The sequence below is a fragment of the Anomaloglossus baeobatrachus genome, chromosome 4 (genome assembly GCF_048569485.1).
Source record: "Anomaloglossus baeobatrachus isolate aAnoBae1 chromosome 4, aAnoBae1.hap1, whole genome shotgun sequence".
Lineage (NCBI taxonomy): Eukaryota > Metazoa > Chordata > Amphibia > Anura > Aromobatidae > Anomaloglossus > Anomaloglossus baeobatrachus.
This window is the reverse complement of record NC_134356.1, coordinates 295,462,867-295,488,258: the sequence shown is the minus strand read 5'-3', so window position 1 is coordinate 295,488,258 and position 25,392 is coordinate 295,462,867. Positions and strand designations below refer to the sequence as shown.

The 25,392-nt window shown below is 45.2% G+C and overlaps 1 protein-coding gene across 1 annotated transcript in view; it reads left to right on the top strand.

Moving 5' to 3' along the window:
* The window catches only part of E2F7 (E2F transcription factor 7), a 29,879-nt gene extending 6,204 nt beyond the window's left edge, over positions 1–23,675 (top strand). Inside the window, exons 4-13 of the mRNA XM_075342481.1 lie at positions 615–774; positions 1,164–1,427; positions 1,566–1,724; positions 2,759–2,896; positions 8,867–9,046; positions 11,557–11,638; positions 13,299–13,698; positions 14,501–14,705; positions 15,503–15,915; positions 22,072–23,675. Of these exons, the coding sequence (XP_075198596.1) occupies positions 615–774; positions 1,164–1,427; positions 1,566–1,724; positions 2,759–2,896; positions 8,867–9,046; positions 11,557–11,638; positions 13,299–13,698; positions 14,501–14,705; positions 15,503–15,915; positions 22,072–22,245 (2,175 nt within the window). The 3' untranslated portion in view covers positions 22,246–23,675. The remainder of the gene's footprint in view (positions 1–614; positions 775–1,163; positions 1,428–1,565; positions 1,725–2,758; positions 2,897–8,866; positions 9,047–11,556; positions 11,639–13,298; positions 13,699–14,500; positions 14,706–15,502; positions 15,916–22,071) is intronic.
* Positions 23,676–25,392: the final 1,717 nt, after the last annotated feature.

Sequence of the window (25,392 nt, the reverse complement as noted above, 5' to 3'; positions counted from 1 at the left end):
AACGGATAGCAGCCGGGCACTGCACATCTGTATCCTATTGATTTGAAAGAGAGGCGGATGCTCAGTACCCCACTGTAGTCAAAATCAGAAGACTGGGCAGCTTCACACTGAGAAATGCCTGCTGGCACCGAGAACAGCTATTAGGTGGGGGGCCAGGTATAGGACCACGTCCGATCATGCATTGATGACCTATCCTAAGGATAAGCATATTAAAGTAGTGGCAAACTCTTTAACTATAGGTGCCAATACTAGTAGAGACAGTTGATCAATGACTGTTTCTCTTCTTGGTCACCACAGCACTGGGATGATGGCAGGTGGGTGTATCTGTTGTCTGTCTATAGCACTTGCTAACATAATGCACCTTTATGTTCAGATGCATGTGTCTATGGTAATACTCGCTTATATGCAAACTGACCTCTTGTCTGGCACCCTTGGTGACGGCAAAGTTTGCCTTGTCTTATTTACCATGGCCAGATCTGCCAACTTTAAACTTTTTACATTTGACTCTGATTATATAAGTCTGTCTTCACCACAATGCAATATAAGTGCTTGGTCACATTTCTAATACCGAAAATAAATGATATTATATTAATTATTTTCTTCTTACTTCCCAGTTTGAAAATGTTGATGATATGGATGACTTGGAAAAGAGACCAAGCAGAAAGCAAAAGAGTTTGGGTCTGCTATGTCAAAAGTTTTTAGCTCGATATCCTAGCTATCCTTTATCTGCTGAAAAAACAACCATTTCCTTGGATGAAGCTGCTTCAAGCCTTGGTAAGTTTAGAGCCCACCATATACATCGGCTTTCAGCTGATCAATGGTTCAACCAGTCATTTGGCTGGCAGCCATCTTTTCTGGCTTTCCCGTGGTTGAGCACCCCTGTGTCCTCTACGAGATCTGTCACCAAACATATCAGCTTACCTTTTGGAGAACAATGTGATCAAGGGTTAGAAATCGGACATGCCTCATTGACATCTCCCCCGACATTAGGGTGGTTGGCTTCCCCCGTGCACATTAGGCCATCGATATTGGCGTGTGCTGCCTACATAAGTACAGTGTCTATGAAGGGAATTACATATCGTAGATATTTAGATATCACCTTCTTGTTTGTATGTGTAATTTGGAATATTTTTTTATATTAAACTTGATGTTTCACCTTACAGGGGTTGAGCGTAGACGGATCTATGACATTGTGAATGTTCTGGAGTCACTACATTTAGTGAGTCGTGTGGCAAAGAATCAATACTGCTGGCATGGCCAGGACAACTTAAATGAAACTTTAAAAAATCTGCTGCGGGAAGGCGAGAGACAAAAATACAGTGCACAGATTGCCTACTTTCAACATAAAGACTTTGGTACGGAGCAGAGAAAAGATCATTCCATCATTAATCAACCTTCCCTATCAATAGAACAGGACTGCCCATCAGGTAAGGGATGAAGCGATACCGGTTCATAGAAAACATGTTGTTGGTTTTTTGTTTTTTTTTTTGTTTTGTTTTTTTTCAATCCTATAATTTTTTCTGGAAAAATCCGTATACGTTCAACTTCTTGCCTTCTTCTCCTAGCTTCAGCGAGCAGCCGCAAGGATAAATCGCTGAGGATCATGAGCCAGAAATTTGTCATGCTGTTCCTTGTGTCCACAACCAAAATCATCACTCTTGAGATCGCTGCCAAAATACTGATTGAAGAGAGCCAAGATCTTTCTGATCACAGCAAGTTTAAAAGTAAGCATTAGCAACATTCTTGTAAAGGCCGCTTTACACGCTGCGACGTCGCTAGCGATAGCACCCGCCCCCGTCGTTCGTGCGTCACAGGCAAATCGCTGCCCGTGGCGAACAATATCGCTGGTACGCGTCACACATACTTACCTGCCTAACGATTTCGCTGTTGGCGGCGAACGACTTTTTTTTTTTTTTTAAGGGGGGCGGTTCATGCGGCGTCACAGCGACGTGAGACAGCAGGCCACCAATAGAAGCGGAGGGGCAGAGAGCAGCCACATGAACTTCACTCCCACCTCGTTGCCGGAGGACGCAGGAAAGCTGTTCGTCGTTCCCGGGGTGTCACACGTAGCGATGTGTGCTGGTGCTGCCTCAGGAACGACGAGCAACCTGCGTCCCAAACAAGCAACGATATTTTGAAGATGAACGATGTGTCAACAATCAACGATTTGGTGAGTATTTGGGCTCGTTAGCGGTCGCTCGTAGGTATCACACGCAACAACGTCACTGACGAGGCCGGATGTGCGTCACGAATTCCGTGACCCCCAAAGATATCTCGTTAGCTATGTTGTTGCGTGTAACGGGGCCTTAAGACGTGACTCTATATGCTCCCAAAGTAGACACCAAGCCTCCCATGATTCTGATCTGAACTAAGATCACCATATGGTAATGATTAGTTTTTGTTCAGTAGAGAAGTGATAAGGGCTAGAATGAAGGCATATAATAGCCGTGTGAATTGGAAAAGGTGATATCTGTGGTAGAGATAATGGATTTAATGTGAACCTGCAATAGCCATTATAATTCAGAAACTAATATTACCTTGATATAAATCTGGTGGACAACTGGCCATAAACCTCTAATAGCCGTCAGCCAAAAACCCATTCAGCTGTCATTATTTCTCTCAACTCTGGCCTAAATACACATTCTCAGTTTCAGGAGAGGGGTAAGACTTTTCTCAGTGTGTTTTACCTTTTTGTGCAAGTATTCTTCAATGTTTTATGCTAAGTCACCAACAAAGCAACATCTCTTTCCCCATATAGCCAAGGTACGACGTCTGTATGACATTGCTAATGTTTTGACCAGTCTTGGCCTCATCAAAAAGGTCCACGTTACTGAAGAACGTGGCAGAAAACCTGCATTCAAGTGGATTGGACCTGTTGATTTCAAGAATGATAGTGGTGAGCTACTTTCCTTAAAATAGCCACTCTAGAAGTAGGTATTATGTATTAATAACTTTCATTTACTATTTAGAAGCATGCTTAATTTACAATTTATATTTTATTTCTTTATCGTTCCTTATGGGAGACCCAAACCATGGGTGTATAGCTACTGCCTCCGGAGGACACACAAAGTACTACACTCAAACGTGTAGCTCCTCCCTCCGGCTATATACACCCCCTGGATGACAATCTACCCAGTTCATTGCTTTGTGTTTCAGGAGGTCACACACACTTGCATTCTCTGATATTTTTCATTTTTATTTTTAAAGATTTGGAAGAAAAGCGGGTCCAGTCTGGACTCCCGGCATGTCCCTTCACGCCCCACTCTGCGGGGTGCTGTTAAGGTTGACTTTAAGGCTGGAGCCTTCACATGCCGAGCTCCTTCGCATCCTCTGTCGAGGCTCTGTTTGAAGTGGGAGCCATCACGGTCCTCTCTGCTTGCAGGAGGCCGGCTTCATCCGCAGCCCTGTCTGGTCCCTGCTGGAAGGAGCGTTTACCCCCCTCTCCAGGGACATGGCCCTGCGTCTCAAGAGCTAAGTATTGAGACGTTTTTCAGGGGTCCCGGGTACTTTTATTTGGGGGACAGTATGTGTTGTAACTTTACTGTAAATTTCGGCCGGTTCTGGGAGTTTCCTCTGAGAACCGCGCCGAAGGTGCCTGCTGCTCGGCCGCGTTTTGAAATCTAGGCCCCGGCTTCAGTTTGGGCCTAGTTTCGTTTTCGGCTCCCTGCATGTTTTGCATACGGCGCCGCCCACCGCCCGGCCAGCAGAGGGGAGGACTCTCCTCTCTGGAGAGATGTGCCCTCCCCTGTACCTCGTCCTGTATCTCTCTGCCCCCCGTTTTTCCCGCTCCTGGGCTTATACACGCCCCCCCTCCTCCTCCCAGCGCCATTTTCTCAGCGTTCTTACACTGGACGGCGCTGGGAGCTGCAGCTGTTGCTGTTTTGGGAAAGCTGTCGCTTCACTGGGACTTGGAGCTGTGGAATCCGGAGGGCACACAGAGAGTGGTGTGGTAAGCCACAACCTCTGGTTGTGGGCTTTTTATATACACTTTCAGGCATTCTACAGGAGTGTTTTATTGACATGTATGCTTTTTGCACTGCATGTAAGCGCATTCTGCCAGAGCCGAGCACATTCCCACATTGTGATGCCTGTGCTAATATGGTTGTGTCTCAGCCTAGAGCCTCCTCAGGGGTCCCCTCGGCTGCTCCGGCCCTGGTAGCTGAACCCCCGGCTTGGGTAGCATCTTTTTCACAAGCTATTTCCCAGTCTTTTGCCGACTCCATGGGGCAGCTGTCCCGGACACTGCTGTCTATGCATCAGCCCCCCCCTCAGAGTGTCTCTGCTGCTCAGAGCTCTGCGGAGCCCTCAGAGCATGTTCTAGGTCCCAGTCCCCCTAAACGGAGACGTAGGGACCCTTCTCCTCCCTCGTCCCACGGCTCTGATTCACGTGCCGACGTGCAGGGCGAGGGGGATTCGTTTACTGTGGGCTCAGACGCTACTTCTATGTACCCCATTGATTTGTCTGAGGGTGATGCGGATGTTAGTGACTTGATTGCGTCCATTAACTCCGTTCTGAACCTCAACCCACCAGAGTCAGAGGAACAAACCTCTCTGGTAGAGGTACACCAGTTTACCTCACCTAAGAAAGCTAAAAGTATGTTTTTTAACCACTCCAGCTTTCAGACCACTGTTAACAAGCCCAGGGCCTGTCCTGACAAACGCTTTCTGAAGCGTAGTTCAGATGACCGTTTTCCTTTTCCACCAGAGGTGGTTAAGGAATGGGCCCAGTCCCCAAAGGTAGACCCTCCGGTGTCCAGAATCTCAGCCCGCACAGTCGTAGCTGTGGCTGATGGCACTTCTCTTAAAAATCCCACTGACCGCCAGGTTGACCTTCTGGCCAAGTCTGTATATGAGGCGGCAGGAGCCTCGTTCTCCCCGTCTTTTGCGGCAGTATGGGCTTTTAAGGCAGTCTCTGCCTCTCTGGCGGAGATGCATTCACTCACCAGGGACTCTATTCCTGAGATGGATGCCTTAACTTCTCAAGCTTCGGCTTTTGCATCCTACGCCATGTCTCCCATCCTGGAGGCTTCTCACCGCACGGCGGTGGCCTCCGCTAACTCCCTCGCGATCCGCAGGATCTTGTGGCTTCGAGAGTGGAAAGCAGACGCTTCCTCTAAGAAGTACCTTGCGAGTCTCCCTTTTGCTGGGTCCCGGCTGTTTGGGGAACAGCTGGATGACATAATTAAGGAAGCTACTAGCGGAAAGAGTACTTCCTTGCCGCAAACTAAGGCCAGGAAACCGGTCCAGAGCAGGAACCAATCGAATTTTCGTTCCTTTCGTTCCTCTAACTGGTCAGCCTCTAAGCCCTCGACCTCGTCCACTACCGCAGCCAAGGATCGTAAACCCAACTGGCGCGCAAAGCCGCGTCCTCAAAAGGCCGGAGGAGCCGCTGCCACTAAGGCAGCCTCCTCTTGACTATCTGGCTACGCCAGCAACGTCCTTGGTCGGTGGCAGGCTCTCCCACTTTGGCGACGTGTGGTTTCAACACGTCTCCGATCAGTGGGTGCGGGATATCATCTCCCACGGCTACAGGATAGAATTTTCTTCCAGCCCGCCAAACAGATTTTTTCTGTCCACCCCCCCCCCCCTGCTCCAAAGCCGCCGCCTTCTCTCAGGCCGTGGCATCCCTGCAGGCCAACGGTGTAATTGTTCCGGTTCCCACCCGGGAACGGTTCAGCGGTTTCTACTCAAACCTCTTTCTAGTCCCCAAAAAGGACGGTTCCTTCCGGCCCATCCTGGATCTCAAGCTTCTCAACAAGCACGTTCAGGTGCGGCACTTTCGCATGGAATCTCTGAGATCGGTCATTGCCTCAATGACCCAAGGAGATTTTCTGGCATCCATCGACATCAGAGATGCCTATCTGCATGTTCCTATTGCGGTTTCGCACCAGCGTTGGCTACGCTTTGCAATCGGAGAGGAACATTTCCAATTCGTGGCTCTCCCCTTCGGCCTAGCCACGGCCCCTCGAGTATTCACCAAGGTCATGGCAGCAGTGGTTGCGGTCCTGCACCTCCAGGGGTTGGCAGTGATTCCTTACCTGGACGACCTTCTAGTCAAGGCCTCATCCAGTGCAGACTGCCAGCGGAGTGTCTCGCTCACTCTCGCCATTCTAGTCCAGTTCGGGTGGCTTGTCAATTTGCCCAAGTCCACTCTTCCAACCCAGAAACTCGAGTACCTAGGGATGCAATTCGAGACTCTGCCGGCACTTGTGAAGCTGCCCTTAGTCAAACAGCAGTCTCTTCGTCTGGCGGTACGCTCTCTGCTGAGGCACCGCCGTCATTCCATCAGACACCTCATGCGGGTGCTGGGTCAGATGGTGGCGTCAATGGAAGCGGTTCCCTTTGCTCAGTTCCATCTGCGTCCCCTGCAGCTGGACATCCTCCGCTGTTGGGACAAGCGGATCTCTTCCTTGCACAGGCTGGTGGCTGTGTCGCCACAAACCAGGAGCTCTCTTCAGTGGTGGCTTCGGCCCCTCTCTCTGTCACAGGGACGCTCCTTCCTGACTCCGTCCTGGGTAATCCTCACCACGGATGCCAGTCTCTCCGGTTGGGGAGCAGTATTTCTCCATCACCGAGCACAGGGCACTTGGACTTCGTCCGAATCAGCCCTCTCTATCAATGTGCTGGAGATCAGAGCTGTGTTTCTAGCTCTCCTAGCCTTCCACCACCTGTTGGTGGGCAAGCACATCCGAGTCCAGTCAGACAACGCGACAGCGGTTGCCTACATCAATCACCAGGGCGGGACTTACAGCCGTCTGGCGATGCTGGAGGTTCAACGAATCCTCCAGTGGACGGAGGACTCGAAGTCCACCATATCTGCAGTCCACATCCCAGGCGTAGAAAACTGGGAGGCCGATAATCTCAGCCGTCAAACCGTAGACGGCGGCGAGTGGGCCCTGCATCCGTCAGTGTTCAAATCACTCTGCCGCAAGTGGGGCACTCCAGAGGTAGATCTAATGGCATCCCGGCACAACAACAAGGTTCCGGTTTACGTGGCTCGCTCCCACGATCCTCAAGCCTTCGCAGCAGACGCACTGGTTCAAGATTGGTCTCAGTTCCGTCTGGCCTATGTGTTTCCCCCTCTAGCGCTCTTGCCCAGGGTTCTGCGCAAGATCAGAATGGAGGGCCGTCGAGTCATGCTCATTGCTCCGGACTGGCCCAGGCGAGCGTGGTACCCAGACCTGCTCCGTCTGTCCGTAGAGGTGCCGTGGCGTCTCCCGGACCGCCCAGACCTTCTCTCTCAAGGTCCGTTCTTCCGCCAGAATTCTGCGGCTCTCAGATTGACGGCGTGGCTCTTGAGTCCTGGATCCTAACGGCTTCAGGCATTCCCTCTGAGGTCATCTCCACCATGACTCAGGCTCGGAAGTCTTCCTCGGCCAAGATTTACCACAGGACTTGGAAAATTTTCCTGTCCTGGTGTCGTTCGTCCGGCCATGCCCCTTGGCCGTTCTCCTTGCCGACCATCCTGTCTTTTCTACAGTCCGGTCTACAGCTAGGACTGTCCCTCAATTCCCTTAAGGGACAGGTGTCGGCTCTGTCGGTATTGTTCCAGCGGCGTATCGCCCGACTGGCTCAGGTGCGCACCTTCATGCAGGGCGCATCTCACATCATTCCTCCTTACCGGCGGCCCTTGGATCCCTGGGACCTTAATCTGGTCCTCACGGCCTTACAGAAACCCCCCTTTGAGCCTCTCAGGGAAGTTCCCTTGTCTAGACTTTCACAGAAAGTTGTTTTTCTAGTAGCCATAACTTCTCTCAGGAGAGTTTCGGATTTGGCTGCGCTCTCTTCAGAATCCCCCTTTTTGGTGTTTCACCAAGACAAAGTGGTTCTTCGTCCGACTCCGGACTTTCTCCCTAAGGTGGTGTCTCCTTTCCACCTTAACCAGGACATTTCATTGCCTTCTCTTTGTCCGGCCCCGGTGCATCGCTTTGAGAAGGCGTTGCACTCCTTAGATTTGGTGCGGGCGCTCCGAATCTATGTGTCACGCACCGCTGTTTTTAGGCGGTGCACATCTCTTTTTGTGCTAACCACTGGTCAGCGCAAGGGTCTCGCTGCTTCTAAACCGACTCTAGCTCGTTGGATCCGGTCGGCTATCTCCGATGCCTACCAGTGTTCTCAGGTGCCTCCCCCGCCGGGGATTAAGGCGCACTCGACCAGAGCTGTCGGTGCCTCCTGGGCTTTCAGGCACCAGGCTACGGCTCAGCAGGTTTGTCAGGCTGCCACATGGTCCAGTCTGCACACTTTTTCGAAGCACTACCAGGTGCATGCTCATGCTTCGGCAGATGCGAGCTTGGGCAGATGCATTCTTCAGGCGGCTGTCGCCCATTTGTGAAGTTAGGTTTTGCCTACTTCTCAGTTGGTTTTTTTCCCGCCCATGGACTGCTTTGGAACGTCCCATGGTTTGGGTCTCCCATAAGGAACGATAAAGAAAAAGAGAATTTTGTTTACTTACCGTAAATTCTTTTTCTTGTAGTTCCGACATGGGAGACCCAGCACCCTCCCTGTTGCCTGTTGGCAGTTTTTTGTTCCGTGTGTTTCACCGGCTGTTGTTAGTAGACAGAGTTCTGGTCTTTCCGAGTTTTACTCTTTCTCTACTTATGGGTGGATGTCCTCCTTCAGCTTTTGCACTGAACTGGGTAGATTGTCATTCAGGGGGTGTATATAGCCGGAGGGAGGAGCTACACGTTTGAGTGTAGTACTTTGTGTGTCCTCCGGAGGCAGTAGCTATACACCCATGGTTTGGGTCTCCCATGTCGGAACTATAAGAAAAAGAATTCACGGTAAGTAAACAAAATTCTCTTTTTTTGGCAAATTGCACTGATATAAGCCCTTGATGTTTATAAGATAATTGTATTTTCCCTTCCAGACCAAAAGTTGGAAGTCGCAGCCATCTCTTTATCACCAGGTTTGAAGAGAGATGCTACAGCGGAGAACAGCAAGCAGCAGAGATTGCTCCGTCACTCATCATTTAATCATATTCAGTCCATTAATACTGTGAAGAGGAAGGTCTGTTCCGAGCCAAGTAGTCCACACAAAGCACGGGAAGGTAAAATGGGAACAAATATTTCTAATATATGTATTAATATTTTCCTTCTCAAATGAAGGTGGAAAAAGTAGTCTTACGTGAAATCTACTGATACATAAAGGAAAAAAATAATCTAAAAGGTCGTAACACTTCTCCACATAGGTATTACATAGGCTTGTCAACCATGTTCTGGTTAGATAAGGGTCATTTGAAAAGTAAATCTAACCACCTGCTTGTTTTTGTTTATCTTCTGTCTCCCCCTCTTCTTTGATTTGATTCCTCTTCTTCATAGAGCCAAAGAAGAGAGCAGATAGATGGAAAACAAGCAGGTGGGAAGGTGAATTTACATGTTTGGGCACATCATGATGCACCAAGCTCCTGTACTCAACCCGTCATTCTGTGCTGACAGTCCCTTTAAAGGGAGTATTTGATTGAATATAAAAAAAGGGGGAAAATAAAGTAAATGAGAGAGCTTTGGTGCACCCTTTAGGTGGCCCAAGGATTGGTGCACAATTCCCTGCCCCTTCCATTATGGTGATTGAGTGCATCCGCTTTGGAGCGCTGCCTTCTCTTACCCCAGCCCTGCACATACTGACTCTGCAGGGACCAAGAGCAGTTTCAATGTGTTCTCACCTCTCTCCTGTGTGTAGCAACCGCTCGCTGCACACAAACACAAAGCAGCAAGTGTGTGTGTGTGTGTGTGTGTGTGTGCCCATCCATCTCCTGTGTGTAGCAACCTTCCCCAATTTCCCCCCCCCCCCCCTTGCTGCTGTGTGATCCTGTTTGCAGCAAATGGCCGCTACAGACAGGAGAGAGAGAGATGAGGATGCACCTGTACACACTGACGCTGTATGTGATCTTGGACCCTGCAGCATCAGTGTGTGCAGAGCTGGGGATTTAAGGGTGCTTTACACGCTGCGATATTGATATCGATATCGCTAGCGAGCGTACCCGCCCCCGTCTGTTGTGCGTCACGGGTAAATTGCTGCCCTTGGTGCACAACATCGCTTAGACCCGTCACACGGACTTACCTTCCTTGCATCGTCGCTGTGGCCGGCGAACCGCCTTCTTTCTAAGGGGGCGGTTCGTGCAGTGACGTCACATGGCAGCCATCCAATAGAAGCGGAGGGGCGAAGATGAGCGGAACGAACATCCCGCCCACCTCCTTCTTTCCTCATTGCGGGCGGCCGCAGGTACGAGGTTGTTCCTCGTTCCTGCGGTGTCACACATAGCGATTTGTGCTGCCACAGGAACGACAAACAACCTCGCTGCTCGATTTTTGGTAAATGAACGACGTATCGCCGACCAACAATTTTTGCCTCTTTTGTGATCGTGTTTTAGGTCGCTCCAGCCTGTCGCACGCTGCGATGTCGCTAACGACGCCGGAAGTGCGTCACAAACACCGTGACTCCGACGATATATCGTTAGCGATGTCGCTGCATGTAAAGCACCCTTTAGACCAGGCAGCGCCCCCAAGGGAGCATTGTCAATCACTAAAAGGGGAAGGGCAGGGGATGGTAATTGACGGGTTACAATGTGCACAGAGTCTTTGGCTCACCAAGGGTGCACTGAAGCTATTTATAGTTCCATGTTGAAGGTGACAGGCTCCATTTAAATTAGTAGTGTACATTCTTGGGATTATTGGGTGTTCTGAAGGCCGATCACAAAATGATGGAATAATCTGACATTGCTTTAAGATGGGTAAAACCCTTTTTTAATAAGGGTTTTTGTTTTTTTGGGTTGTGTTTTTGTTTTTTTGTTTTTTTTTTTTTTTTTGCTAAGGAATAGTACTTAGAGAGTGTCTAGTTACGAAAATCCAAAGGTCATAAGTGGTTGGAAATAATTACTTGCCTACAATTATTATTTATATTATATATTATTATAGCGCCATCAATTCCATGGCGCTTTACAATTAGACCATAAATATAATAACATTAACAAATCCCTCCAATTAAAAATGTAGTATAGTTCTCTTGATTAACTATGTCACTTACGTCATATGCAGGGCATTGCACTTTAGGTATCCATGGTTACGACCACAGCAACTAACTAACCGTCATTATATGAGTGGATGTAACCATGGATACGTAAGCTGCAATGCCCTGCGCATTAGGTAAGAGGCATGGCTATATCACAAGAACTATAATAAATTTCTGAGTGGGGTTATTTACTAAAATTATTACACCTACTATATATTATTCTAAAGGCCCCATCACACACAGAGATAAACCTTTTGGCAGATCTGTGGTTGCAGTGAAATCATGGACATATTGTTCCATTTGTACACCGCCACAAACCTGGCCCTGATTGTCCACAATTTCACTTCTACCACAGATCTACCACAGATTTATCTCTGTGTGTGACAGGGCCTTTAGACTTGGAGATAGAAATAACTCTCTAACTTCAGTGTTTGGGAGTTTTGTTTCTTGGGTATAGTGTAGATTACTCTTGATATTTGTGTAAAAAAAAAAAACAACAAATATTTATGGGGTTTTTTTTTTGTTTTTTTTTTTCCTTCCCCCTCCTCAAAGCTCTGTTGGAACATGACGGTTACTCTTCCAAGATGGCACATTTAGCAGCTATTTGCAGGCAGAAGATTGAAGAAGATTCAAAGTGAGTTTAGATTAAATAAATGCATGTGAATTGTCTATGATGCCCATTTAGACATTGTGTGTATCTAAACAGGCTTTAGCTGTGTGTGCACAGAGCGTCTTTTCAGGAGGGAGTCAAATGAAAAATTGCCCCATAAAATTAACACAATCCCCATCAATTTTAAAATGACATTGCGTCTGGTCACCTCTCAACTGGTTAAGGGTTCGGAATCCCTGAAGATTTCTTCCTAGAGCAAAAGTCGCCAGCCAGAAAGACAGCAACGCCGCTTCAGGGACACAGCTGGCGTTTGCCTGGAAAATCTCGGCAAGTGTGCCTGTGACTAAAAGATGCTGTGTGCACATAACAGTGATGCACCTATATTAAGTCCGTTTTCTGACCCGGGGTTAACACCCACCTATATTGAGTCAGTTGAAATGTAAAGCTGGCAAAAGGGATCTGTTAACATGTTCTGTCATGTCTCCTAAGAGTGGGTGCCCACGATCTGTAGACACTGCGTCCTAAACACAGTGTCATCCCTCCTTCGCGCCGCATGTGTTTTCCGCATGAGAACGCAGCATCCTTTTCCATGATCAGGGTTGGGGTCACTGCAGGGTTTTTTTCTCTGTTCTCCCACTGAGAACACTCGCATCTACGCAAACAGAAATTGACATGTCGCAGCTCGGGAAGCATGCCAGCTTTGCTTCTTTTCTTTGCAGCATGAGTGGGCATGGGATTTCTATTAATCCCATCTACTGTACAACGCAGGGTTTTGGACACAACGAAAACATGGTGCTAATCCTGATCGTGTGCACTGACCCTAAGGAGAATCTGTCACCAGGTTTCGCCAGTTAATCTGAGAGTAGCATAATCTTGAGACAGATCTTGATTCCAGCTATGTGTCACTGGCTAGACTGCCCAGTTTAATTAAGATAATCTCCTGCCAATTAAATAGTGATTTTTATCATTAGAGGACTACTTGGCCTGCTGCCAGGTAGTCAAAAATATTGATGAGCTCTGTGTAACCCCGCCCCACCACTGATTGGCAGCTTCCTGCCCCTATACATAGTACATAGCTGCCAATCCATGCTGTAGGCAGGGTTAGAGCCCCACATTCAAATAACTGCTAGATCTTCCACAGAGAAAACTGATTTTTATCAAAATGACAATAAGCAGTCCAGTAAGTGGCACATTACTGGAATCAGGGTCTCTGTCTTTACATTAAGCTGCTCTCAGATGGAGGATTAAAAACCTGGTGACATCCCCTGTTTCTAATCTATCAGTGGAAAATAAGATATGTGCCCTGATTAATGGTTTAAAGTTACTGCTCACATGCTTGTGGGACATGTCTACATATTATTCTATGTTTGCTTTGGAAAAATTTAATAAAATAATCAGTTACAAAAAAAAACAAACCTGGTGACAGGACCTCAAGTTTGCAGTTAGGGAAACATGACTCTGTTTACTATTCTAATGATTAAAATAATTTCTAAAATCAGAATATCCATCCTGTTCCTTCCAAACCATATATAAGGGAGAAAAAAACATAATACCACATAGGAAAACTGGGGACAAAGGTACCATAGTGTGACAAATACACAAATTCTAAACTATGACAGTGAATAGTGCACTAACTGTAAATTTAGAGTATTCCTTTCATAGCTTTGTTGTTTTTCCATTTCAGGTATTCTGAATCTGCAACAAATCCAGTGCGTGGCAATGTAGGCCACCTACCCTTTTCTGTTGTTCCTTTCCCAATGGATCCAGAATATTGCACCCGAGATTCTGGCCACCAAAATCTATCTGTATCTCCAAATAAGCTGAACGTTATGGCTTCCTGTAATGTAGAATACAATAAACCTGGATTTTTGCCAAGTCAGCCTTACATGTATGTGCCATCAACGTCTATGTTATCCATCATGCTATGTGGAAACCCAGGCAAAGAAAATTCTGTGGATGTTCTACATGGAGCTGGCAGATCCTCACCGTCAGATCAAAAGACCATTCAAGATGATGATCGACTAGCTAAGCGTCAGAGGATTGACAGCACTGATGACGGTCCACTTCCTTTGGTTGTGCCAAAAGTAAGTTGGTGTTTGTGTTTTGTGTGGTGTGTTTTCCTTTCGTTCTAGTCCAGGAGTGGGCAATTTTTATTTTCCAGAGGGAGCACATGAGAGACTGTGACTGGTGTGGAGTATCAATTAATACTGAGCATAATTAAGTATGCTGATATCCCTCCTATATACAGTATGAGCACATACTCGGCACTGCCTAAATACAGTAAGAGTCCATAACCAGCCCCCCATATATACACTGAGTAATCCTAAAGCTCCCTATATACAATGAGCCTCCACACAGCCTCTCTATATACAGCATGAGCCCCCACATACCTACGTAAATACAGTATGAGCCACCACATACCCCTCTATATACAATGTGAGCTCCTATATAGCCCCTTTAAATTCACTGTGAGCCCCCATAAAAACACTTCTATACACAGGGTGAGCCCCCATTTAACCCCTCTGTATTTACTGTGAACCCCCATATAGCTGCTGTATATTCACTGGGGCCCTCACATAGCCCTTCTATATACAGTGTGAGCCCCCTATGTACAGTATGACACACTGATTGTTTGGGGGAAGACTGAGTCAGCGGTCCCTCATCTAACAATATTCACTGCTGTCTGCTTCCTGAGGATGACAACAGTTAGCAAGTGGCTAGGGAGAGGGCATGGTGTGGGCCACAGATTTTAGCCCTTCGGCTGTCTTAATCTTCGGGCTGGACTGGTCTAGACAATGACCCACTGAACAATGCTGAGAGATTTACACACTGACCAATCGGTAATCTATTTTTTTTTTTCTTCTCCACCTTAATCCTATACTCTAGGTCTGTTCAAATGAGAGAAATGCGTTATCTACAAGTGTACCACGAAACTCACCAGAGCCTTGTAAAGAAGATAGGCTGCAATTGGTGCCCTCTCCTGTCTGCCCAGAGGAAACCACAGAGCCGATGGTGGCTAAACATCAAGAATTACAAGAGCGAGTTGCATCAGCTACACTTCCCCAATATCTCTATGTTCCCTCTGCCACTGGTGAGTACAGATTCTGTAATGCATTAAGCCCTCATCTACTTTAAAGGGATTCTACATTAATAGAAAAAAAGATTAAATAACTCAAGGAGATATCATTTATAAACAAATTCCTCAGAACATTTAGTTAGCAAATTACTATCGTTTTATGTACACAGGTAATTGCTACAGAATTAAAATGGCCAACACCTTGTTACACTAATTGAAACCTGTTCTAAAATGTTAGGGCACAGGCCTGTGAGCATGTGCAGTAGGAAGCTCCTCTATGGTAACCTGGTGGTACTTCTATTATTCAGAAAGATCAGAAACCCAGAAGTTTGAGCGGCCTCCTCTTATCATAGTACCTCTGGTATCTCCAGTAGCATTGGTGGAGGACGGCAGGACTTCCCACTGCACTTTTTCCCAGGCACCAACCAGTCCTAACGTTCTAATGTATCGGCCTTTTTAATTCTATAGTGATTACCTCCCTTAAAAAGACATTGACTTACTAATTAAATGTATTTAGTTTATTTATACTCACATATTTACTTATTTCTTTAGTCTTTTATTTTTTTCTGTTTCTAGAGAACATCTTTTAAGAATTACATCCCCTTCTTCCTTCCATCACTCTTACTAATATCCCATTAAACCGGAAAGCTTTTAAGAATTGTCCACTTAGGTTGTTAAGTCTCCTCACTTCAGTGAATTTGATCACCTCCTTTTGTGCAGTATGCTTTGGTAGTTGTAATTTCTTCTGTGAGTATGTAGTAAACCTTTTTCTTGTAATGATGCATGTTTTATTTTCTTTCTTTTTCCCCTAGGATTAAATGGCTTCAATGTCTTTTTGCCTGCCAGTCAAGCTACTGGAGCCCTGAGTATTTCTCAAACTCCTTTACCACACCTTAATGTACCCTATGTGATGGTGCCATCTTCAGCCTTGGCTGCTTTTCCATTTATTTGCTCCCCTGCAGTTAGCAGCTCTGTTTCTGCTGCCCCCAGTGACCATGCCTTGGCTACTGGAAGCATGAATTATAGCTTGCCACCTGGCATGAACACACCACCACCTCATATCATGTTTGGAATGCCCTCAGTAGTATCTTCCTCAATACCAGCGTCCTCTCCAGACCTGCAGCCAAGTGCTACTCCAGCTAGTGCAAGCCCCCAGACTGCTACCCCTGCAACAGCCGATCCCTCCATCTGTGCCGTTCACACACTTCCTGCTAAAAGTCAAAAGGTAAATATATTGATAAATTGTGTGTGTGTGTGTGTGTGTGTGTGTGTTATACACAGGGGTGTACATAGAAATCCTGAGGCCCCATAGTAGATGATCTAGTTAGGCCCTCAAAAATCAAACATTAACCATAATAATTGTCTGGGTTACACAAGAACATATCTCACAACTTTACATTCCTTACAAAGTAATTTCCCTTCTATTGAAGCTCCTGGATCTACCTTCATTGCACCCATAAAGTATGATGCCAACAAAAGTGCCCCACCTACACTGTATACCACCACAGTGATTTCCTCCACAGTACCCTCCAATCGTGCAGTGTAATAAAAATACAGTGTAATGACCCTCATAAATTATCCATTAGATGCGGCAGTCCCGGAATTCTACCCAGCTCATCCCGAATTGCCCTGGTGCGGTGGCAATCTGGGTAATCATGGCAGACGTCTCCCCGAGATGCCTTCCATGATTAACCTGTAAGTGAATTATTATTAATCCCCAAACAACAATCCAGGTCCGAAGTAATCCACACGACGCTTTCAGCTCTGCTACTTGAAGATGACAGGGAGCGCCGTAGAACACGAGTGCTCTGTGTCCTCTCCACGCAGCACCTGAATTGAGCCACGCTGTCACCGGAGACTTCACTCTGCAATGCAGAGGTCAAGATAACCAAATCTTCCTATGCTTTTTCATTAGAGGTAGTGGCTCAATGGTTAGAGCTACTGCCTAAGGAGCATTGTTAGTTCACAAGTTCAAGTCCCGGCCTTCCCGGTAAAAAATTTAATTTATTTGTAATTTTAAATTATAATTATTATTATTTATTTATAATTTTAATATAATTTAACTATGCACTGAGGGGAGGAGCCGGACATCAGCTGTGAGCCACGGGACACACCTCTAAAATCGGAGCACTTCACGGAATGAGGCTGCATTGCTCTCTCTTTCTCTCTCTCTCTTTCTCTTTCTCTCTTTTTCTCTTTCTCTCTCTCTTTTTCTGTCTCTTTTTCTCTCTGTCTCTGTCTCTCTCTCTGTCTCTCTCTCTGTGTCTCTCTCTCTGTCTCTCTGTGTCTCTCTCTCTCTGTGTCTCTCTCTCTGTGTCTCTCTCTGTGTCTGTCTCTCTCTCTCTCTGTGTCTCTCTCTCTCTCTCTCTCTCTCTCTCTCTCTCTCTCTCTCTCTCTCTCTCTCTCTCTGTCTGTCTGTCTCTCTCTGTCTCTCTCTTTCTCTTTCTTTTTTTTTTTTCTCTCTTTTGTAGCTGAATAATCCACTTCTGGATTCTCAAGTGCAAAACAGATGTCAAGATTACCAAATCTTCCTATGGTTTTCATTAGAGGCAGTGGCTCAAAGGTTAGAGCTACTGCCTAAAGAGAATTAGTTCACGAGTTCGAGTCCCGGCCGTCCCGGTCAAGAATTTAATTTTTAATTTAAAATTACTATTTATTTATAATTTTAATTTAATTATGCACTGAGGGGAGGAGCCGGACATTCGGAGCAGTTCACGGAATGAGGCTGCATTGCTCTCTCTCCGCTCTCTTTTCTCTCTGACCTGGCGGTGATCGGCTGATGCGGTCACCTGACAGAATCAGCTGACCACTATAAGCCCAGCGGTGAGGCTGGCTTTTTACCGGCTAAACTATCAACTGCTGATGTCGGACAGGAGTCTGCACAGAAGTGTGTAGTTTGTTTTGTTTTTTTTTTTTCATTTTTGCACTGATGCATCAGCTGATTGTATAAACTGCTTTTATACAATTAGCTGCTGTGTCATGTGATTCAGGCCCTTGAACCTGACACATCATCTGATCGCTTTGCCTTCCAGCAAACCAATCAGATGATATTGGATCTGGATTGGACGGTGCGGAACCCTTGACCCAGGATTACTGCGGAGGGGGTTCTTTATTTCAATAAAGATAGAGTCACTAATTGTGTTTTATTTCTAATGAAAATATTTTTCTGTGTGTTGTGTTTTTTTTATCTGTACTAGAAATTCATGGTGGCCGTGTCTAATATTGGCGTGACACCATGAATTTCGGGCTTAGGGTCAGTTGATAATATACAGCTATCCCTAACCCCATTATTACCCAGCGAGCCACCCGTCGCCAGGGCAGCTGGAAGAGTTGAATACAGCGCCAGAAGATGGCGCTTCTATGAAAGCGCCAATTTCTGGGACGGTTGCGGACTGCAATTCGCAGCAGGGGTGCCCAGAAAGCTGGGCACCCTGCGCTGCGGATTCCAATCCCCAGCTGCCTAGTAGTACCTGGCTGGATACAAAAATTGGGTGAAGCGCACGTTTTTTTTGTTTTTTTTTTTTATAAATATTTCAAGAAATTCATGGGCTTCCCTATATTTTTGTTTCCCAGCTGGGTACAAATAGGCAGCTGGGGGTTGGGGAAGCCCGTAGCTGCCTGCTGTACCTGGCTAGCATACAAAAACATGGCGAAGACCATGTAATTTTTGGGGGGGGGGGGGGGGGGGGGGGGCAAAAAACTCCTGCATACAGTCCTGAATGGAGTATGCTGAGCCTTGTAGTTCTGCAGCTGCTGTCTGTATGGAGGAGAGCAGACAGCAGCTGCAGAACTACAAGGCTCAGCATACTCCATCGATGACTGTATGCAGGAGTTTTTTGCCCACCAAAAAAATGACGTGGGTTCCGCCATATATTTGTATGCTAGCCAGGTACAGCAGGCAGGTACGGCTGCCCCCAACCCCCAGCTGCCTATTTGTACCCGGCTGGGAACTAAAAATATAGGGAAGTCCTTTTTTTAATTATTTTATGAAATAATTAAAAAAAAAAAAAAATGACATGGGCTTCGCCCCATTTTTGTGTCCAGCCAGGTACAACTAAGCAGCTGGGGATTGGAATCCGCAGCACAGGTTGGCCCGAGGTTTCTGGGCCCCTCTGCTGCGAATTTCAGTCCGCAGCCGCCCCAGAAAATGGCGCTTTCATAGAAGCGCCATTATCTGGCGCTGTATCCAACTCTTCCAGCTGCCCTGAAGCCGGGTAGCTCGCTGGGTAATAATGGAATAATACTAGCTTTGTTTTACTAGCTAGTATTAAGCCAGAGATTCTTAATGTCAGGCAAGTTTGACCCAGCCATTAAGAATCTCCAATAAAGGGTTAAAAAAAAGATCACACAGAGAAAAAATACTTTAATAGAAATAAATACACAAACACACTTAGACTCCATGTTTATTACTCCCTCTCAACCCTCCACAATCCTGGTCTTCTGTCTTCTCTCTCTTTCAGCCCATGCAGCTCTGCTACATCAGACAGCACTGCATGGGAGGAAGACGCTGCTGCTCCCGTGCAGTCTAATCGCTTAGTGAGTGAGCAGAGGCTGCGGGCTGTAAGCGATGACGTCACCGCTGACAGGCGGGTTACTATAGACATGCATGGACGGGGAGTCGACCATGTGCCAGAGCATCTCTCCGGTACACTGAGATGTTCAAACGAGCACCACGTACCGGAGAGATGCACTGACAGGACCCAGCATGACGTCTAGCCATGTGACCAGTCTATTTAATCCACAACCACCTTAAATACTTCATGCCACTACTCGATATAAATTAGAACAACTTAGAAAACTAGTCCCCTCAGTCAGGAAACACACCAGTGGTTCATGTTAAAAAATTAAATTTTATTGCGTTAAAGTTAAAAAACATTAAAAAAACAGAGAGATCCTGCAAGGGACCGGTTATATACTCTGATAATACACTATCACTGTTACTTATTTAGCCAACATATTCAAAGAAATCACATGGAAAACTATATCTCACTGATGTTGTAGAAAATAGTTTGGATATGTGCTGCGGGTAAACACCTATACAGACACCTTATATACCACTACTGATTATACTGCGATTATATCATTACACTCCCAGTGACTAGATATTTAACATGTTATAAACTATCAGCAACCTATTAGGAATGAACATATTCAAAGAGATCACACAGAAAACTATGTCTTAAGGTGGTGTCACACACAGCGACGACGACAACGACGTCGCTGGTACGTCACCATTTTCTGTGACGTTGCAGCGACGTCGCTGTCGCTGTGTATGACATCCAGCAACGAGCTGGCCCCTGCTGTGAGGTCGTTGCTCGTTGCTGAATGTCCTGCTTCATTTTTTCGTCGTCGCTCTCCCGCTGTGAAGCACACATCGCTGTGTGTGACAGCGAGAGAGCGACGAAATGAAGCGAGCAGGGAGCAGGAGCTGGCGTCTGGCAGCTGCGGAAAGCTGTAACCACTGTAAACATCGGGTAACCAAGGGAAGACTTTTCCCTGGTTACCCGATATTTACCTTCGTTACCAGCCTCCGCCGCTCTTGCTGCTAGTGCCGGCTCCTGCTCTGTGCACATGTAGCTGCAGTACACATCGGGTTAATTAACCCGATGTGTACTGTAGCTAGGAGAGCAAGGAGCCAGCGCTAAGCAGTGTGCGCGGCTCCCAGCTCTCTGCACATGTAGCGACGTTATGATCGCTGCTGCGTCGCTGTGTTTGACAGCTAAGCAGCGATTATAACAGCGACTTACAAGGTCGCTGTTACGTCACAGAAAATGGTGCCGTAACAGCGATGTCGTTATGTGTGACACCAGCTTTACTGATGCTATAAAAAGCAGCTTGGATACATGCTGCAGGTAAACACCTATACAGACACCTTATATACCACTGCTGATTTTATACTACAATTATATCATTACACTCCCAGTGACTGGCTGTTTAACATGTTAATGCTATCAGCGACCTAATTGTTAACAGACAGTGAATACGTGATACGATTATATCATTATATCATTGTCCATCAATGATATAATTGTATCAGGTATTCACTGTCTGTTAACAATTAGGTCGCTGATAGCATTAACATGTTAAACAGCCAGTCACTGGGAGTGTAATGATATAATTGTAGTATAAAATCAGCAGTGGTATATAAGGTGTCTGTATAGGTGTTTACCTGCAGCACGTATCCAAGCTGCTTTTTATAGCATCAGTGAGACATAGTTTTCTGTGTGATCTCTTTGAATATGTTCATTCCTAATAGGTTGCTGATAGTTTAGAACAAGTTAAATATCTAGTCACTGGGAGTGTAATGATATAATCGCAGTATAATCAGTAGTGGTATATAAGGTGTCTGTATAGGTGTTTACCCGCAGCACATATCCAAACTATTTTCTACAACATCAGTGAGATATAGTTTTCCATGTGATTTCTTTGAATATGTTGGCTAAATAAGTAACAGTGTATTATCAGAGTATATAACCGGTCCCTTGCAGGATATCTCTGTTTTTTAATGTTTTTTAACTTTAATGCAATAAAATTTAATTTTTTAACATGAACCACTGGTGTGTTTCCTGACTGAGGGGACTAGTTTTCTAAGTTGTTCTAATGTGACCAGTCTGTAGCCAATGAGATAATAGACACGTGACTGGTCACATGATATTTTGACGTCACGGAAGGTCCTATCATCAGTGCTGGTTACCAAGAGGGTGCAGCGATGATCGGAAGGGAAAGCGGCGGGAGATAGAGTGCAGGACGCGTCACGGGGACCTGTAAGTGTAATGGCAATGTTTATTAACTGTATGTGTACATGTATAATGTGTTTTTTATGTGTTTGTGTTTGCCTGCCATTGTTTTCAATGGGGTTCAAAGGTGTTCGTCGAACATTCACCAAACTGAGCCGCCGTTCGGCGAACCGAACTCTTAACACTAGGGGGGTGGCTCAACACTAGTTATGACCCCACATGCCTTTATAGACCTGTGCAGTAGAATTGGATACATGCATGAAACCTGCCAATCATGCATGTGTATGGAGCCATAACATCACTGGCACTACTGATCTCCTCTGCAGAAGTGTGCGGCACCAGATAACCCTTTTAGGCATTTTGGAAAATGTACTTTTTAGTGTAATGACCTAAAAGTAAAATGTTTGGCTGTGTTACCGAGACACCTTTTCCTTAATGCTTGAGTGTGGGATTATATATGGAACGCTCACTGGATCTATCTTTATTTGGATCTATATTATCCTTTTTGTTAGAATTATTTCAGTCATCATAGACCTTCCAATAGTTGAACGTTTCCGTAGTAATGTAAAACTATATATTTGGTTTGATACAGCAAATCTTAAAATAGATGTATTATATTTTTTTTTTCTCTCCTTCTTTCCTAGTCTCCTACTCCATTAACACCAAAGAGCATTCGTCCAGTTCACAAAGACACATTCTTTAAGACACCCGGCAGTTTAACAGTTTCTCCAGCTCTCCGGAAAAATGAAAGATCTCGTGCTAGAAATTCTAGCACAGCACAGAGAAAACTGGACATCTGCAGTACCACTGATGACTGACTTTATCAATGACTTTGATATTGTAGGCATTTTTGTTTTTGCTACATTCCTTAGATCTAAGCAAACTAATAGGGTATATATGTCTTTTTCTTTTCTTGAAGGGGGTGGGAGGTCGGGGAGTCGTCTAAATCTACCTAAAATGTAGCTAGGCTATGCTGACTTTTTTCTCTACACTTTAATCCTATTGGCCTAGGATTTTTGATCAAATGTAACATACCATTTTGGTGGAATGAAATGTGAACAAATATGACCTAGCACTTAGACTTTTTCTTGTTCAGCTGTCATCCATACTGCTGCTTACTAATCTGAATGGGAGCCTATTCAAAAATCTGAAATCCCAAGACACTAAATGAATTCTGGTTTTAACCCGTCTCAAGTACTGTTCATGAGCACGCGATCTTGTACAACCTTGAATTACTACTTGAAAATAATTTTCATAAGAAGAATAGGAAAATCCTCAGTATCTGAAGGCAAAAGAATGTATTCTGCGTATGACCACACAACGTCACTGTGAATCCTGTTACCATCACCCCCATGGGTTGGGAACTGTATATAAAATGACTAGTTTTATATTATTACATGGAGGGTGTTTAGTGTTTTTGTTTTTTTTGTTTTTTTTTTATTTTATTTTAAGATTTTTACTTTGTAAAAGTAAGCTTACAATGTTGGTGGTAAATGCTCGTTGAATAGGTGGATGTTGCGAGATTAGCACATAGGTACCGAATAGCCTATGCTTTAACTATTTCTTACTGTTTTTATCCATTTGGACTGGAGCTATTTTGTCTTTATTGTCAGACGGAGCATATTGTGGGACCAGTAAAACTTGAGCAGGATAGTATGAACATAAGTTATATGTTTGTTAGGTGCTAACACTACAATGGTAGTTATTGTCATTACCAATTTATTATTGCCTTGAATAGAATGTCTAGGGATATACTCACTTTGAATGTTTTAATCTAAATTTTGGTTACCCTTTCTTTTGAAAGGAAACTCTTGACCCTTTGGCCTACGCTTAAGCTCGCTTATCATACCTTGGTTACAGTTTTATAATAGGTGTCTATGCTTGCGCGCTATTTTATAGCGATCACACCATTACAAGGTGATGCTTATTTGCACTGACTAAATTGCTGGGTGGTCACCATACCATATCCCTTCATATCTTTAGTGTTATCAGGACTGTCAATACTTGAATATTTTACCAAGTTTACATTAATCACATGGTGCTATTTCCAGTACTTTTCTTAGTTCTTGTTTATTCATATTCGGCGCTGCTTGGTGTGATACTTTTATTGCACTGCTAGTTTTATTGATACTCTGTCCAAGGTCGACTTCTTTTCTGCCCCCTTTAGCTATGTTCCTCATAGCTCTAAACTTGTGTACATTGTTTTTATGCATCACTTTTATTACATGTAATTATAAATGACCAATAAAATAATGGCTATAAAACGTGTCAGAGGTTTTACTATTGCATCCCAGTAAAAAGCAAATGGCCATGTCTGTACATTGTAGTTGTAAAAAAAATCCTGCATACTTCCTGAAAAGCTGGTCACTGTACAAAATTACAATATATAAAAGTCATATATTGGATGTTAATTTCCAATCGTGGATTAAAATACAAAGATAGAAATTGTTTGCATTTAACAGTTGTGTACACTGCTCTGGATATCGCCCTCTGAATATCTGTATGTCGGAGGCTTTTGCCTACCTGGTTGCTTGTGGGCATGTCCTGTAATTCTTTCATGACGATAATACATGGTCAATAGATACCTGCTACAATTTTCAAGGGCTTAAGGGTGCTTTACACACTGCAATATTGATAACGATATATCGTCGGGGGTCACATTGTTAGTGACGCACATCCGGCGCCGTTACCGACATCGCAGCGTGTTACACCAAGGAGCGGCGCTCAACGAGCATGAAAAATCTTTGCTCGTTGACACGTTGCTCCTTTTCATAATATTGTTGCTGCTGCAGGTACGATGTTGTTCGCCGTTCCTGCGGCAGCACACATCGCTATGTGTGACACGAATGACAGGAATGACGAACCTCTCCTTACCTGCGTCCACCGGCAATGAGGAAGGAAGGAGGTGGACGGCATGTTACGGCTGCTCATCTCCGCCTCTCCTCTGCTATTGGACGGCTGCCGTGTGACGTTGCTGTGACTCCGCACGAACCGCCCCCTTAGAAAGGAGGCAAATCGCCGGCCAGAGCGACGTCGCAGGGAAGGTAAGTCCGTGTGACGGGTATTAGCGATATTTTGTGCCACGGGCAGCGATTTGCCCATGTCGGACAACCGACGGGGGCGGGTATGCTCGCTAGCAATATCGGTACCGATATTGCAGCGTATAAAGTACCCTTTAGTGTGGGCTTCCAACGCCGGGGGGCAAGGTAAGTATATACAGTATATATTTTTATTTCTTTTTTTTTTTTTTTTTTTTTTCACCAATTAGCCCATGAACAGCTAGCGCTCCCAAAGATCCTTCCACCAGGACAGTATTAAAACGCTTATCCCCTCCCACCCCCCAAGCATAGGTATTGTCATATAAGTGATGAACTTTAAAATTTGATATTCTAATATTTTATTTTTTTGCCTTTTACTAAAATAAGTTTGATAGTCAGGGCTCATACAAGTGCTATTTATCGTGCATGACCCCGTGGTATTCTATGAAGTTGTGCACATGTCATAATTATATATTTATAATTCTATATTTTTTTATTTATTTCTCCCACGTATGAGAAAATCGGATCAAATTTCTGATGACTGTGATTTGCATAGTAGGATCGAAGATTTTTATTCACCCCCCCCCCTCCAAGAGAGTCGTAGGAACCTGCCCTTGAGTGTAGACAGTGCACATGTATAAAAGTAGTTCCTTTGTAATGCATAAAGACCGTTTTGACTACACTGTGTGTGCAGAATTATTAGGCAAATGAGTATTTTGATCACATGATAAATTTTATACATGTTGTCCTACTCCAAGCTGTATAGGCTTGAGAGCCAACTACCAATTAAATAAATTAGGTGATGTGGATTTCTGTAATGAGGAGGGATGTGGTGTAATAACATCAACACCCTATATAAGGTGTGCTTAATTATTAGCAACTTCCTTTCCTTTGGTAAAATGGGTCAGAAGAGAGATTTGACGAGCT